Source organism: Thamnophis elegans, chromosome 1, assembly GCF_009769535.1.
Source record: "Thamnophis elegans isolate rThaEle1 chromosome 1, rThaEle1.pri, whole genome shotgun sequence".
Taxonomy (NCBI): Eukaryota; Metazoa; Chordata; class Lepidosauria; order Squamata; family Colubridae; genus Thamnophis; species Thamnophis elegans.
This window is the reverse complement of record NC_045541.1, coordinates 27,294,347-27,311,448: the sequence shown is the minus strand read 5'-3', so window position 1 is coordinate 27,311,448 and position 17,102 is coordinate 27,294,347. Positions and strand designations below refer to the sequence as shown.

Sequence of the window (17,102 nt, the reverse complement as noted above, 5' to 3'; positions counted from 1 at the left end):
GTATAACCTTTACTAAAACTTCCAAGTTTAATGAAAATAAGGACTAGGGATGACATGATAGCAGTGTTCCAATATCTCAGGGTTGCCACAAAATAAGAGGGAGTGAAGCTATTCTCCAAAATACCTGAGGGTAGGACAAGAAACAATGAATGGAAACTAATCAAGGAGAGAAGCAACTTAGAACTAAGGAGAAATTTCCTGACAGTTAGAACAATTAATCAGTGGAACAACTTGCCTCCAACCCTGGAAGTTTTTTAGAAGAGATTGGACAACCATTTGTCTGAAGTGGTGTAGGGTTTCCTGCCTAGGCAGGGGGTTGGACTAGAAGACCTCCAAGGTCGCTTCCAACTCTTATTCTAATTTATTCCATAATGGAAGAAAGGTGGTAAATAAATTTGATGAAAAATAAGGGCTACAGTCCAGTTATGAAATCTTAGCTACTACATATTGACTCAGCTACTCGTTGAAGTACCTCTGAAATCAATCGACTAACTTTATTAGATTAAATCCCAAGAATTTGGGAATTTTAGAATCTAAAGATCACTCCGGTTTTATTATCTCCTTCTTAGCCTTTCTGAGATATTAGGATATGAATGAGGCAAGTATTAAGGATACACATCTTTCAAATTTGAAAGCAAAATGGTATTTGAGGAAGCATGTGAGCATTCACATGGCATTAGTTTGAAGATTCTAAAGTTTTAGACAAATTCATCACCATCTGACAACAGAACACTCTTCAAAAACCAGGGAGAAAAGCAGTTGATATGATTATCCGTAGAGATTCTATGCAATATGTGTCCCGGCAGTACCTACCAATGCAGCGTCGTCCATCAGCGTGCAAATCAAAGCCCAACATGCATTTGCAGCGGTAGCCTAGACCATCATTGTCAGTTCTGTGACTGAGAACACAAATCTGTTCACATCCACCATTATTAACACCGCAAGGATTTCTTACTGGAAGACAATATATTTTATATAAGTTTCCACGCACAGCATCAGGTGTACGTGAAGTTTTTCTTAATTTTGCTGACATTTCTCATGTATGCACCCACTTCTCAATTAGAAACTACTTTAGTCACTGGCCATTTGCATATACAATGGTCATCAATGGTCATTAAAAATTCCTTTTCTGACCCATGTGTACATTTACATCAAAACCTTGGGTGAAGAATGACTTTATGCCATTATCTCATCCTTTGTGTGGGCTTTTGTGTTGTATGATGCCCTCCAGATTGTTACATTATAACTTTCGTCAGATATAGCCTAACTAACTGGAAGTGATGGGAACTTTGTCCCATTTGCCTTAAAGATACTTGATTGGGGAAGATGAAAAACCAGTCAGCAGACACATATACATTCCACTTGCATTGCAATATGTATGGCTACAACTTCATTTCTTTAGGTTTACCACAGAGGCCGAAAGATAAACCACAGATTTTAAACTCTGTTTCAGGGAGAGGCTGCAAAATGGATGGTCCACAGGCAGGGGCCCACAAGCTGTCTATTTCTGTTATATACAAATAAAGTGACTCATCTCAAGGAAAAAATATCTATATTTTTCCAGCGTTTCAGACATACTCAAATAATTATGTCCACATTTGCCTATTATGCATGCCTTATTTAAAGTTTCTTAAGGGGTCATTCTCCAGCATTCAGCTTTCTCTAGAAAACCCTTTGCCATCCCAAAGAGCCGTGGTGGCACAGTGGTTAGAGTGCAGTACTGCAGGCTACTTCTGCTGATTTGGCAGTTCGAATCTCACCAGCTCAAGGTCGACTTAGCCTTCCATCCTTCCGAGGTCAGTAAAATGAGGACCCAAATTGTTGGGGGCAAGAGGCTGACTCTGTAGACCACTTAAAGAGGGCTGGCTGTAAAGCACTGCGAAGCAGTATATAAGTCTAAGTGCTATTGCTATTGCTATCTGAATGAGATGATCTTTATAGATATCACTCTGCCTCTTAGTTATGTCTGCATTTAGCAATTATTCCCCTAAATGATCCGATCACTGGAATTGAACTTGGTTGCTAAATTAGGAGTTGGTGTATAGACCAAGAATGGTATAAGTTACGTTTGAAAGTCTGTTAAAATGTATTTTGTATCTGCAGTTCCCAATAAAACCATACATACCAATCCAAGTATAGTTATATATACTCATTCCATTGTAAATACAGCCTGGTATATTGCAGAGGTGCTGGGATTGCGACTGTACTGACTGGGAATTGATCCATAGTCTGCTGTTGCTTATTCACTGCTTTGGCAACTGAGTTAATAGGAATCCAATTCTAAGCATTCTGTCTCTCTCTTTCAATTGATAGTGCTGGCCATCCTTAAAGAAATCCTTGTGCTCAGCATAAGAGGACTTTTTTTGTAACATCAGTCAATCCTTGAAATATATGTTGACATGTACGGAAGAAAATTGCAATTTTTCCCAATGAACCATTTCTATTTGGAATGTAGTTTCATCAGAATAATTGTGCTTCACGTGAGCTGAAGCCTAACTGCAAATTAGCCTATTCAGTAATTGAAGTCTCATTGTTTTCAATGAGAATAAATCAATAGAAGTAAATGAATTTACACTGGGCAGGGATGGACTACCTGCAGCTTCGAGATATCCCTGACCTTGGGCTAAACCCTAGGCAGGGATCTACTTAGACCATTAGTTAGAGCTATTTGCTGGGCATGAATCAAGGAGAGAGGAAGAGAAGAGGGAGAACACAACAGAGAAGGAAAAAAAAAACAGAAAAACGTTGACATTTTCTCTTCTGGCCCCACTGGTACATTGACCGCACAGTTATCTTTGCTGTGCTTTCTAACAGTTGACCCAAAATAAGAACAGTGTAAAATATCTTTTGGCAACCCTATATCATTTGACTTACCATGTGGCTGTCGGAAAGCGTGATAAATTGTTACTCCGTAGGGGACGCAAAGAAGACTGAAAAATCACTTGTGGGTTAGAATCTGCAAACCTATTGGCTTTCATCACTGCCATTTTGGTCCAATCAGTAAAATACACCGAATGTTCAAAAAGACTTATTCCGTAGGGATGTGGAATCAATGAGCCTCCATGAGCAACAGTTTTCCTGTTAAAGGTATATTCTTTTTAGAAATACTGAAAAGAAATAGCTTACAGGCTACAAATATTTCATCATGTTTTACTCCTATGAAAAAGGCTACACAAAGGTCATAGCAGTAACCTAGGAAATGATAAACCAAGGATACGTCATCATCCAACCAAGAAGAAAAATCAATAATGAATACAAAATATTTGAATCATGTTACCAAAGATGCAAGAAAACAAACGTTCATAGGGGAAATGTGGTGGTTTAACACACAGCTCCGTTTTAAAAAGGAGGAAAACCAAAAACATCAACAAAAGAAATCTTATATTGGTTTTCTTGAAGAAAGTTGCCCTTCGTGCAATATAAGTTATTTTATCTTATGGAAAGGCAATTCTATTTGCATTCTTTCTGTAAAGACCAGAAATGGCCTTGGAAAGTGCTGATTAAAAAGGAAACAAAGATAGCAATAAAAGGCTTAAAGATTTTTTGCTACAATCCCCAAAAAAATTGCACTGAGTATGATGCAATGTAAGAAACAATACCTACACACAGGGAGTCCTTCCTGTGTTTGCCTATTAGGGCAGGGACAGTATTAAGGTCCAGGAATCCTCCTTTCTTATCAATAGTATGCAAATCTTTGTACACAATAAATATGTTCTTTGCTGCTGCTATCCATTTAGGATCAGCATAGAAAAGACATCCTTCTTCTTCTTTGTTGGCACTCAGAGATTAGTGCATGCAACAAGGAGTCCTTGCTGCCTTCCCATTAATTAGATAATTTCTGATCAATTCAGAGACTGAAGGATAGGAATTAATATCTCAATCCCATGCAGTCTTAACGGCATTTAAAGGAAGCAATTCATGACAGAGTAGCGAAATGTCTATGGAGCTTCTCAGTCATTCATGGTTGTCCCAAAGATACTTTTTTAAGAGGCAACTGGACTTTCTGGGTTTTCTTTGAAGATACTGAAGACGCTTCTCAGATGAGAAGCGAAAAGTCTTCAAAGAAAAACAAAGAAGTCCAGTTGCCTCTTGAAAAAAAAACACCTTTGGATCACGACAGACTATTTTTTTTTAGTCTGATGCAGCTCATTTATTTCTAAAAAATGTAAGAAGTAAAAGTAAATGACTCTCTTTGCATCTTATTAAGATCTTCTCCTACCTTTCCAGCCCATCATAGGTCACCGTTTCAATATAATCATATCGGCTGTCTACCCAGTAGAGTCTCTTTGATACAATATCCAGAGTTATCCCAGCTGGCCATCCCAACTTTGTTTTAACCAAGTCCAGACGATTTGTTCCATCCATAAAGGCTCTTTCTACTTAGGATCACCTGAAAGACTATCCCAATCTGAGAAAAACAAATAACTGTAAAAGAAAGAGAAAAGAGAAGAAAAACCCTTTTAGGATCCCTTCAATCTTTTAGATAAATGATACAAAGACCTGGCTTACACAAAGCAGTAAGCAGAAATATAGTTTGTCTGGATTGGGCTTAGCGTGAATCAGCCAGCTGTGGTTATATAATTTGTTATGCTGAAACAAATCACTATTTAGCATCAAGTGGGAATCTAGCTGAAGAATTCTGTGGCACTTTAAGGACCAAAACACTTATTGTGGCATTACATTTTCATGCATAAAAATCCATTACAGTAGGTGCAGAAAGTACCACCCAATTGGCAGCCACACTTGTGAATCTTACTAGTGGATATACAGAATTGCAGCCATTATCATGCAGTTTTATGCTGAGGTAGCCACAATGAGGCTCCATATGCTTCAGATCACTTCACATTTCACTGAGCTATATTCTACATATATTATACTGTTGGTTATACTAAAAGTTCTCTGTGAGACACGCAAATCAATAAAATAATAGTAAATAGAAAACCAGATAATATAACACCTAGAAGCAAAAAGAAGGTGCTAGAAAACACTTCTTAAATTCCCAGGTTTAATAAAAAAAATATCCCAAATTCAAGTATCAGTACTGAAGAAGATGAACGAAAGATATAATGCTCCAAGCAGATAACAAGTCACCAGTGGTCTGTTACAAAGAGCAAACTGGAGAGATCTCAAAAAAGAAATTACAGAGATTTCAAACTATATTCCAGATCATATTTTATATGAAACTAATTATCTCTACATCCAGTTCAAGGAATATGAAAGATCCCATTTCTTTTTTTATTTTGCAGAAAACAGACAATTATTGAGTCAGGTATCCATTTCCCCTCCTCCCAACACCTACAATTAAATGGATTTCCTTTTTGATTTAAGGATACTACATACAAATTATTTTTAGCTAAGCAGGTGTCACTGTGACCCATAAATCATAATTTATGATCCATTCTTTGTAAAATACAGTTTAGCTTTGACTTTGCTGAAAAGAACTTTTGAATTAAGAAATAAAAGATGCCTATCTTCACCAGATACTGCACCTGTAACATATGAGCCTCGGTGGCACAATGGTTAGAGTGCAGTACTGCAGGCTACTTCTGCTGACTGCCGGCTGCCTGAAATTTGGCAGTTTGAATCTGAACAGGCTGAAGGTTGACTCAGCCTTCCATCCTTCCGAGGTGGGTAAATGAGGACCCAGATTGTTGGGGGCAATACGCTGACTCTGTAAACCCCTTAGAGAGGGTTGTAAAGGCATTGTGAAGCGGTATATAAGTCTAAGTGCTATTGCTAATGTTCAGCATTTCTCTATCATTCTCATCAGAGACACGCAGCTGAATTGCAACTTTTCCTTGCTCTTTTCTGCATAATATCCAGATTTTTTTAAAAAAAAGAAATATGAAATAAGGACCAGAAGAGAATTTCTAGGGAAGGAGAAGGAAGTAAAGCACGCCAAACTCCTACTCTTCCAACACCTAGTAATATTTATTGAGCAATTGATGATGCATTTGAAAAACAGCAAGCCAACATTTTTCAAAGGAGGTAGTATCTTTTAATCAGTGTTATCCCTTACCCAACAGTAGGATCAACAGCTATTCCTCTAGGGTTGCCCAAACTTTCTGGCAATCAAAGTTACCCGATTGGTTCCATCCAAATTACCAAATCGATTCGGTTGACGCTGGTCTCCACTATATACAGCTTGTTGTTAATCCAGTCTACTGCAAGGTTTTCTGGTGTGTCAACTGAAATATTTAAAACTTCATAGATATCTGAGCCATCAAGGTTGACAGAAAAAACCTGAAAAAGAAAGGAATGGCGCTTTAGGACTTAGGATGCGGTTATGTTTTCAGGGCCACTTTCATATTAGCACAATTTCCAAACAAAATAAATCCTGCATGCATTTATTATAAGAGGAATTGTGAAAACGCTGATCCATGAAGTATTAAGTCCCCAATTTCAGGTAGTCCACGATTTACAACAGTTCATTTAGTGACTGTTCAAAGTTACAACAGCACTGAAAAAGTGACTTGTGACCGTTTTTCACAGTTATGACCTCTGCACCATCCCCATGGTCACGTGATCAAAATGCAGATGCTTGGCAACTGGTTCACATTTACGACCATTGCAGTCATATGATCCCCTTTTGCGACCTTCTGACAAGCACAGTCAATGGGGAAGCCAGATTGACTTAAGAAGCAGGTTACTAACGTAACAACTGCAGTAATTCACTTAACAAATGTGGAAGAAAAGTTGTAAAGTGGATCAAAACTCACTTAATAAATTTTTCATTTAGCAATGTAAATTCTGGGCTCAGTTGTGGTCCTAAGTCGAGGACCGCCTGTATTTCAAATCTCTTCAATGTGACTTCACCTCTGTCAACTTGTTACATCTGCATGGGCACTGATCATAAATTCCATTCTTAACCATTGTTTAAGAGTAGTTTTTTCCCCCTTCTAACTAGTAATCTGAGTTGTCCTCTATAATTCATGCACATAGATTTATCCAACAAGCTGCATTTACATCGTATGCTGAACTGCAAACTAAAAGTAAGGGAAAATATGCAAAGCAAAGCTAAGACGATTTCAAGTTTGGTATGAAGCACAACCTAGTTATAGTATATCTATGCTCTGGTTCCTGTATAGCAATTACAAGCAAGCTATTTTATGGATTAACTGAACTAAATATCGATCTAAATCTAAATCCATTACATGCCGCAGTAAGCAGAAGAATAAAATTAGGTCACTAAGCCCTGATATAATTCAAGGAACCAAGGAAAACTCAGGGGAAAAAATCTATGCTAGGAGAATATTCCTTTCACCTCCCCATACTGTGCTTTTTTAAGAACACGATGTTAACATGCCTTTCAATGCACTTGGGGGCGGGGGAGAAGGAAAACCTTTCAATTCTTTAGTCTATATCCACATCACATGCTTTAAAACTACCAAACATCATTAAACCAAAATTTATATTTTATATTATTTGTTACTATTCCAGTAAAAAGCAAGGCAATGAAAAAAAAGCAATAACATAAAAAATATTGGCCTGCAGCATGATAAATTGTCATATTTGTTGCCCAAAGCTCAATTATATTAATATATTTGAGAAATATCTTATGTCTATCTTCCCAGAAACACAGTACTTCTACACTTTAAGTGATCAGGTTTCAAGCAATTGCAGCAGAGTTCTGAAAGAATGTTCTATTTCTCTTAATTAGATTTTTGGGCTCTCTTTCCAATCATATTAAGACCTGCTCAAGATTATGCCATAGCATAATGCACGCTTTGTTCGTATATTACATGTAAAAGAAATGTCGGAATTATCAACAGAACCATCTCAAAGTTCATTTTTGTTTGGAAACAAAGAAGGGCTCTGCATCTGTTCAGAGAAATGAAAAGTTATCAAACACATACCATTCTTGAATGCCTTTGCTTCCAAGAAAGCTATTTGTACATTTCAACTTACCTTATCTTGCACAGTATCAGTCCAAAATATCCTACGCAGCTGAAAATGAAAGTCCACACCAACAGCCACTCCACGATTCTGGGATTGTACCAGAGTTCGAAACTTCTTCCATGAATGTCCCCAATTAATAAATCACGACCGTTGGAAAAAATGATAGAGGCAGCTCCAGCTGAAAACATGAATGACATTGCTCTAATGTTTATTTTTCAAAAGGATATGCATTCCCAACTTAAACTGAAGATGCACACCGCAATATAAATCTAAGCAATGCAAAAAAAATCATTTTGTTTACTTTTATACCTTTTCTGTCCCCAGCCATCAGATGTAATCACTAGCCACCAAAATGTTGCAATTAGAGGCAATAGATATGTATGAAGATTAGGTAAGTGGTTGATTCAATTTACTACCGCTGTGTTCATTGTTTTTAACATTCATGCAGGCAGGAGTAACAATTTTGTAAGTGTTGGTGCTTGAAATGGAGTATTTCTAAATGGAACCGTTCCTAAACACCTTTTTTCAAGCTTAACACAATTTCTAAAATACTGAGGAACAAGATCTGGTCAAAACAACAATTTCACACTTAGAAGAGAACAATTGTTGAAGTTGAAAAGGTTTGAGACAAAACATTTTGTGCCCACTTATCCAGGGGACTCAACAATCACAAGTGTCATCTGAAGAATAATTCCTTGGTCTAAGCTTTGCAGAACTGAAGCTTTTTCATACTTTGATATAGAAAATCTCTATGAATAAAAAAGAAGCAAAGGAAGAACACATTTTTAAAATGGCCATTTTTTTACTATTTCCCTTTTCAATAATTAACTATTGGTGCCTATGATTAACCAAAACAACACTTGGTTTGGTTGCTTTTGAAAAATAATACAAATCACTAGAAAGTTAACTAGATTTTTTCCTCTCAGAAAAAGCAACATCCTGGGAAATTATTCCCAATTTTGACAAGAAATATAAATAAAATTGGCAATTCTTTTTAAAGGGGAGGATAATAATGCTTTGCTTTCAATGTAGCAAACGTCACCCTCTCATAAGAGACAATAATTATTGCAAATGTAGCTCACATTCAGGTAATTATAATAGAAAATAGAAAAAATTGTGTTTTCCCATTACATTAATGGGAAAACAAGGACATTTTGGGATTTTAAATCAAGTTTAAGATTGAGTCTAAACTTCAGATTTGGGTTCCAAATTAACCCAGTATTTTTTCCTCTTTCAAATCCTCTTATCATAGTTCAGACCTCTAATAATGTGCTCTCTTATATCGGGGCTGAAGATTGCAATGATTTCTTGCCAACAAATTATTTTGGTGTCTTTGCTATTTGGCAGAAGGAGGAAAGAGATAACGGTGTCCTCTTGCTCTGCCAAAAAACAACCCAAACAATTTGTTGATAAGAAAACTGAAGTGTGTCTTTAGAGATCTAGAGTTACAATTGGAGTGACTGAGCAGGACAAGAAGGAGGGAAGAGGAAGGTGCTGCCAAATTTGGGGCCACATACACAAAGCAAGGGAATGATTTTGCCCAAAGCAGGGCAACTGCTTGTGAATCTTGGTAGGCTTTATTCCTTCTAGGCAACGATGGTGGTTCAGCATGGGCCTAGGCCTGCAGCCTCTCCTCAGCCTGCCACATCAGGACTATGCTTTTCACCCTAAAGCAGGGGTGTCAAACTCAATTTCATTGAGGGCCCATCAGGGTTGTGTTTGACTCCCAGAAGCCGAACGGGCATAGATGGGTGAGTATGGCTAGGGTAGGTGTGGCCCAGCTTGATGTCACTCATGTCATGGAGCACATGTGGTAACCGAGGTGGGGCTGGGGGAATCCTCCTGCAGCCCTCTGCCTGCGAAAACGGAGCCTGGGAGGGGCACATGCAGCCCTCCCGAGCTCTGTTTTTGCTGATGGAGGCACTGTGGGCAGACCTTTACTATTTCCAGGGCAGCCCCACGAGCCAGATTTAAGCACCACCACGGGCTTTGAGTTTGACACCCCTGCCCTAAAGCAATAGCAGCGGTGCTGGGTGCTGGTTCAAGCATATTGAAAACTGTGACAGTTTTCTGACACTTTGATGTTTGTCCTTTGGATTCACTTTTTTGATCCCTAAGACAAAATCTATAGCACCTGGCTCAGATTTGCAAGTCCCCGCCTCCTTCAAACTATTGCTCTTCTGCTGTGTATGGGTCTAAGGAGAATGCAGAACTGAATAACCTGGAGGGACCATCAGTTTTGAGACTCCTGGTCTATTCCAAGATATATGGATCTCTATAATATCCAAGATATATGGATCTTAATCCCTAACAAGGAAATATTGTTAATTACTCTTTTAGGAAAGCATATTAAGATGTAGATACAGATACATCTATGTATAAATATTGCAATTATAGTACATACAACTTTACAACACATAATGCAACCTTGTTTCAATTGCATATATATTATCTTTAATTACTAGAACATTGTAACTATAGAAAATAATTACAAGAATAATTACCGTACAAAATATGTGAAAAGAAAGTTTCTTAAAAAAACAGAATGACCAAATCCCCCCCCCCAATCTTCTCAACAGATATTAAATAGATGAGTCCTCAGGAAAGCTCACTCAGTTGCTTTAAGGAACAGAATACAACTGAATAAGCCTCCCCAAAGATGCAGCTACTTTATCCCTTCAAGGGGATGTGCTCTCTTCATGCAAATAACTTTGCAAAGCATCCCATCCCATCCAGGGGTGGTTTCTGGCAGACACTACTGCTGGTTTGCTTGTGAGCGCACTGTGCACACACGTGTACTTGATGTGCAGTGTAATAAAAATTGTTCTGCGCATGTGCAGAAATGAAAACAAGATGGTGCCGCCTATGGTTCCACCCGGAGAACTGGTTCGGAGGCATGGCAGGCCACCGTCTCTGCCAGTTCCAGTGACCCAGGCACCAAACCACTACCCATTCAGCTGAACCGGTCCAAACCGGTAGGAATCCACCACTGATCCCATCCATTCATCCATGGATAAAACAAGAATGGGCTTCAAATGTCACCTGCACTGCCACCTTCCCCTCTCCCAATGAAGAAGTGAAAAGAACAATAAATAGAGGGGAGAGCTAGTGGCAATATTGTGTTGGAAGGGACTGTGATATTTAAAGCAACCAGCATTATTCTCAAGGACAGGCCTATAATTGGCTTTTCTTTCAAATACCTGAAAGAAAGTAAGGCAATATTATTTCATCAAGGAGGAGGGAGGGAATCAGATTTCAGAGATATTGACTCACATGAGGTATTGGCTCGGCAATGACGGTGGTGCTCCAGGACATACCTTCGGCACATCGACAGTGATGGGACCATCACGATCTTCACATTCTTGGTCACAAATGCCCCACATTTTGCAGTCATCAAAGTCTGTAACAGAATTAACATTCAGGAAGTGTACGTTTTTTTCCTTCTATTTGCAGAATGCTATCCACAACAAACACAGTTTTCCCTTCTCCTAAAATGAAAATGTCAGATCCGCTGTTCCTTTAAAGTAGTTCTTACAGCCAAAATGACAAAAAGTTTGCAATCAGTGGTCTCTTCTTTGTTTTGTAGAAATTAATAGCTGATATGGAAAATTGGTTGTGATCCATGTTTAATCTCTTATTCCTCATATTATTTTCCTGATTGAAATCCCTGATCAATTCTGAGATCTCATTAAACCACCGTCTCTCATGTTTTTATGTCAACGACAACAAAGGCATGTTGGAAAATCTCCCATGTATCATTAATTTCGATGTCTAAAAATCACCTAACCTCTGAACATTACTTCTTAAAGTGATAATTTTTTACAAATATATTCAGTTCCTTAGGAGAGAATTAATAAATTGGAGTAGGAACATCAAATGTGTTGTTATTTGATTCAGCTTTTTTATGCTAAATCAGAAAATTACTGTATTTTTCAGAGTATAAGACACCCTTTTCCCTCAAAAAAGAGGCTGAAAATCTGGGTGAGTCTTATACACTGAATACAGCATTTTTTTTTCCTCCTGAAACCCTACCCCTTCACCAAAATGGCTGTACATAGCTTTTAGGAGGCTTTCAGAGTGCTTCTAGGGGCTGGGGAGGGCAGAAATGAGCAAAAACCGGCCCTTGGGGGCTTATTTACTCTATAAGCCTCCTAAAGACTATCTATGCCCTTTTTGACAAAAAATAGGCCTGTTTTCGTGAACAATGGCTCATTTTTGCCCACCCCCAGGAGTGCTCTACAAGCCTCCTAAAGGCTATTCATGCCCTTTTGGGGGAAAAACAGGCCCGTTTTTGCAAAAAAATGGGCCGTTTTTGGGAGGTTTGCAGAGTGTAAAAACTTTTTTAAAAAATTTGCCTCTTCAAAACCTTGGTGCATCTTCTACTTCAGTGCGTCTTATACTCTGAAAAATACGGTAAGTAGGAGTTGTGGAGTAGTTTTAACAAAATCTTAAAAGAAAATTAAGCCAATAGACTCATTAACATTTAACTTATCTGAAGGAAACCATCCTCTGGGATTGGGCGGCCTATAAATCTAATAAATTCAATTCAATTCAATCTAATATTTTTATTTATACAAGTCTTTCTAATAATCAGGAGAATAATTTATCAACAAATAGAACAGATCAACTGAATGAACCCAGAAAGCTTCATTCTCCCATCATGCTGTGAGATTTATGAGCATCAATAGGCATCAGATTAGTAGCACTAATTTAGCTCCCTTTTAGAATTAAAAGCTTAATCTTCTCCACTTAAAAAAAGGGCTGAAACTGGATTACTCTAAGGTATATGGCTTTCCAGATATTGTCTGATAAGGCAGCACAAAAAATGGGCCAACAATAAAGGTCTAATTCTTAGCAATGACTGGGCCTGGAGCCGTTCAGAAGGTATTAAATCTTCTTCTGCATATATACCCAGTTATCAAGTAAATCAATATTTCAGGCATAAGCCTAAATGACAGCCTTTGTCTTTACAATCTGGTGTTCTGTGTAAAGAAAATGTCTTACAGGCAAGAGAATTCATGCACCTGCAGGTCAGAAGATACACAGATTTATTACCTCAATGAGAATTAGGTCAAGGAGTGACCTAATAAAGGGAAGGGATTATATGTCTTTACTGTGCTAGTTTTTAGCTTTAAAAAGGCCCCAGTGCTACAGTATTTGCTTGATACATTTGTGCATTATTCACAGCAGACCCACATATTTAAATTTTAGTTTGAACACAAAAGAAAAAAAAGAAAACTGTCATATTTTGAGGAGCAAGGTTAAGCAGTTTTCTTAAAAGAATCTTTGGCCGAAAATGCCAATGCACATTTTCCCCTCAATTTGAATCACACAGTTCCTTGAATCTCTGTTTCTACAGGCGACTGAACTCCCCAAAAACTGAATGGGTAGCAATTACTATTTGTTTGTTTGTTCACTGACAATTCATACAAATAAGCCAAACTAAAATATTTGATTTGTGCATAAAGTGCTATTTGTCAAGCCGAATATAGCACACCTGATAGGTACTGTATTTTTCAGAGTATAAGATGCACCAAAAATTTCCCCCCCAAAAAAGAGAGTGAAAATCTGGATGCATCCTATACACTGAATACAGCAGTTTTGGTGTCCCACAACTCCACCCCCTTCACAAATATGGATGTGCAGAGAGTTTGGGAGACCTACAAAGTGCTCCTGGGGGCTGTGGAGGGCAAAAATCATCCCCCCCAGCCCTCAGGAGCACTCTACAAGCCTCCTAAAAGCTATGCATGGCCCCTTTTTTGACAAAAAATAAGCTCGTTTTTGCAAAAAACGGGCCGTTTTGGGGAGGTCTGCAGGGTGCAAAAACTTTTTTAAAATTTACCTCTTCAAAATCTTGGTGCATCTTATGCTCCAAAAAATACAGTATTCTGTTCCACCTGATGCTGCAGGATTCAAAATCCTTGAAGGTATTTTTATTGATCAGTTGCATTCACATCCTATCTTTTTCCAAAAAGCTCAAGATAGGCTTCAGTCCTTAGTACTTTCTTCTCAAATCTATGCCTCCACCCCAACCCTATGAACTGGGTCAAGTCAAGAGATTATGTTGGTCCTAATCACTGCTGAGCTTCAATAAATAAGTAGAAATCTGAATTCTGTTCTTGTCAACTCTACAACCAAACAATTTTGTCACACTGACTCTTCCCTTGAGAGTTCGTGGCACATTGAAGGGGAAATATAATAACTGATTGTGCATGGATCTCTACCTTCATCTCTTACCTATACAAGTGCGACTGTCATTGTTGCTGATGACGTATCCTGCAGGACAATAGCATGTTCCCCCCGTGGGGGATGAGTGACAACGATATTGGCAGCTTAAAGTTGCACACTGAGATATATCTATCAGAAACAAAAGCCAATTAAAGAATAACATTAATTAATTAATTGCATTGGCCCAGAAATAGAATTACTATGATATATTGTTGAAAAAAACTTAAATATAGATTACATGAACAAAATGATTCTAGAAAATGGGGGAGATCACTGCATATACAATGTCACTAAATATAGCTTTCTGGAAATTTGGGGATCGTGATTACCAGAATTTCCCAACAATATTGGTCTTTTGAACTCTAAGGGTTGCAGTTCTAACACATCCATGGATGACTAGATTGTGGAAAGTTGGCATATCCAAATCCAAAAATGTCACCTGGAAAATCAGGCTATTTTTACCATGGAATCCCAATACAGCTTAACCAGCAATTGCAGTCATAGCTATTTCAAGCACATCAATAGTGATGTGCACTATTTGGGAGTATGGCTTCACAGAAGTGCTCACCTTAAGGTCATACTACATGATTTGGAGTTTGCCCAAACTTGAAGTACTCTGAACCAACAAAAAATTGTGAGGAAGGAGCACTTCAGAATCAGAACAATGTCTTAGCCATTATTGAAACTATGGATGTCAGTCAAATATTACATTGCAATTGCTGCTGCACCAATCTCAACATGATTTAAAACACCTTTCCTATTTTTAATGCTAAGGTGTCAGAGATATCTCTGAGTTACCTCTACGAACATTTTAGTGCCCAACAAAACTTGCTTGTCCATTACTCACTGCAATGACTTCCAGCTGTTACATTTGTCTCGTCTTCCCCAGCAGAGCAATCTGGAGTCCCATCACAAACTTTGTCAATGGGAATGCACTGCCCTGATACAGGGCAGGCCCATTCACCTGGATAACAATCTCGGTGGCCACTCTCTAGGTGCAAAAGAAAAAAACCAGTACATTAGCAATAGCAGTAGCCCTTAGACAGTATATACCGCTTCATAGTGCTTTATAGCCCTCTCTAAGTGGTTTACATAATCAGCATATTTCCCCAAACAATCTGGGTCCTCATTTTATCGACCTGGGAAGGATGCGTCAACCTTGAGCCTGGTGAGATTCGATCTGCCAAACTGCAGGCCGCTGGTAATCAACAGAAGTAACCTGCAGTACTGCACTCTAACCACTGCGCCACCGCGGCTCAAACATTCCATGTTTGCAGGATTTTAGTAATTTTTGCTGACTTTTTCTAGCTAAAGCACAACCAAGGTAGATACTACAACACAGCTTTCTATTTTTCTCAAATTATATAAGAAAACCAGAGAAGATTTATTATTTCCAGTTGTCCCCAAAAGACATCTCTGTACGATGTAGTAGTTGGGCATGAATGAATTTGCATATCACATCTTAAGCAAATTTCTTCAATCTATAATACTGAAGCATAAGAACACGGGCTGAATTAAAATATTATTATTAATGTGTGGATTCAAACAAATTCAAAGATGATATTTTCAACAGTTTCAGTAATTTCTGTAAGGCTACTATTGGCCATTGAAAAATTGGAATTAAGAATTATGTGCTTCATTAAGGCCAATGGCACAATCAAGTAGAACAGAAGTTTCCAAACTTAGCAACTTTGAGACTTGTGGACTTCAACTCCCAGAATTCACCAACCTGCATGTCTGGCTGAGGAATTCTGGCAATTGAAGTCCACAAGTCTTAAAGTTACCAAGTTTGGAGATTCCAGAAGGGAGAAATATGTCAAGATTTCTTGATTTCCATACAAAAAAATATTTTTATTGTAAGATCAAGCATTACTGAGGCAGAGAATTTTGTCCCAAACCATGTAAGTCTAAATTAATGTATATAAATCTTCCTTTACATATGATGGTTTGTATCCCAAAAGCAAATTATACAGCACAGGATTGCTAAAAGGCAGGCTTCCCTCAGGCATAGATAGAAGTCTCAGCCCTCCAGACCCTAAGCCCTTATTCAGAAACTGACTTATAGACTTGCCTCAGATACATTGAGTGTTACAGACTCAAATGAAACCATGTATGACAGATTTGCTTGCTGGAGTTCCAGTTATCAAGTATTCATTCGTTTGCTTGCTAGAGTTTAAAACCCAGGCTCCTTGTTTCCATCTTTCCAAGCCAATTAATATTTTGTCACTCTTCAAGGAAATGGGAGGCAACTGTGTGACATAATAGTCCTCTTGAACATGGGAACCTCTGGTACCTATTTTGCAAACTTCATTCTTAATAGCAAACAGCGCTGAATACAAGTAGTCCTCAACTTACAACATTTTTTTTAGTGACTGTTCAAAGTTACAACTGAAAAAAGCGGCTGGTGACCAATGGTGGGTACGGTTGGAACGGCCCCGGCGTCACCCACATGGATGTGCGTGGCATGTGCATGCATTGTATGTGCCTGCTATGCTTCCGCAAGCCTCCGCGAAGCACCAGCTGCTCGGCGGAGCATTGCGCAGGTGCCGTACATGCCATGTGCATGCACGAAAGCTCCAAAGGCTTTAAGGACAGGTAAGGAGCTCGGGCGGGCGGGTAGGCCCTCCAGAGCACCGTACTGGAACGGTACCTGGGGCTCCGGGCAGGTTCCGGTACACCCATACTGGTGCATACCGTCTGCAACCCACCACTGCTGGTGACCATTTTTCGAACTTAGGACCATTGCAGCATCCCTGTGGCCACATGATCAAATTTGAGACACTTGGCAACTGACTCATATTTATAATGGTTGCAGTGTCCTGGGATCATGTGGTCCCCTTTTGCTTTCTGACAAGCAAAGGCAATGGGGAAGCCAGATTCACTTAACAACCATGTGACTAACTTAACCACTGCAGCGATTCACTTGACAACTGTGGCAAGAAAAGTGATAAAATGGGGCAAAACTCACTTGATAG

General features: G+C 38.7%; 1 protein-coding gene across 1 annotated transcript in view; it reads right to left on the bottom strand.

Annotated features, from left to right (window-relative positions):
- LRP2 (LDL receptor related protein 2) overlaps positions 1-17,102 on the bottom strand; it is a 161,947-nt gene that overhangs the window by 109,124 nt on the left and 35,721 nt on the right. Inside the window, 15 exon segments of the mRNA XM_032224888.1 lie at positions 814-954; positions 2,875-2,917; positions 2,919-3,078; positions 4,220-4,379; positions 4,382-4,425; positions 6,020-6,066; positions 6,068-6,105; positions 6,108-6,243; positions 7,909-8,012; positions 8,015-8,077; positions 11,173-11,217; positions 11,220-11,240; positions 11,243-11,299; positions 14,137-14,256; positions 14,975-15,118. Of these exon segments, the coding sequence (XP_032080779.1) occupies positions 814-954; positions 2,875-2,917; positions 2,919-3,078; positions 4,220-4,379; positions 4,382-4,425; positions 6,020-6,066; positions 6,068-6,105; positions 6,108-6,243; positions 7,909-8,012; positions 8,015-8,077; positions 11,173-11,217; positions 11,220-11,240; positions 11,243-11,299; positions 14,137-14,256; positions 14,975-15,118 (1,323 nt within the window).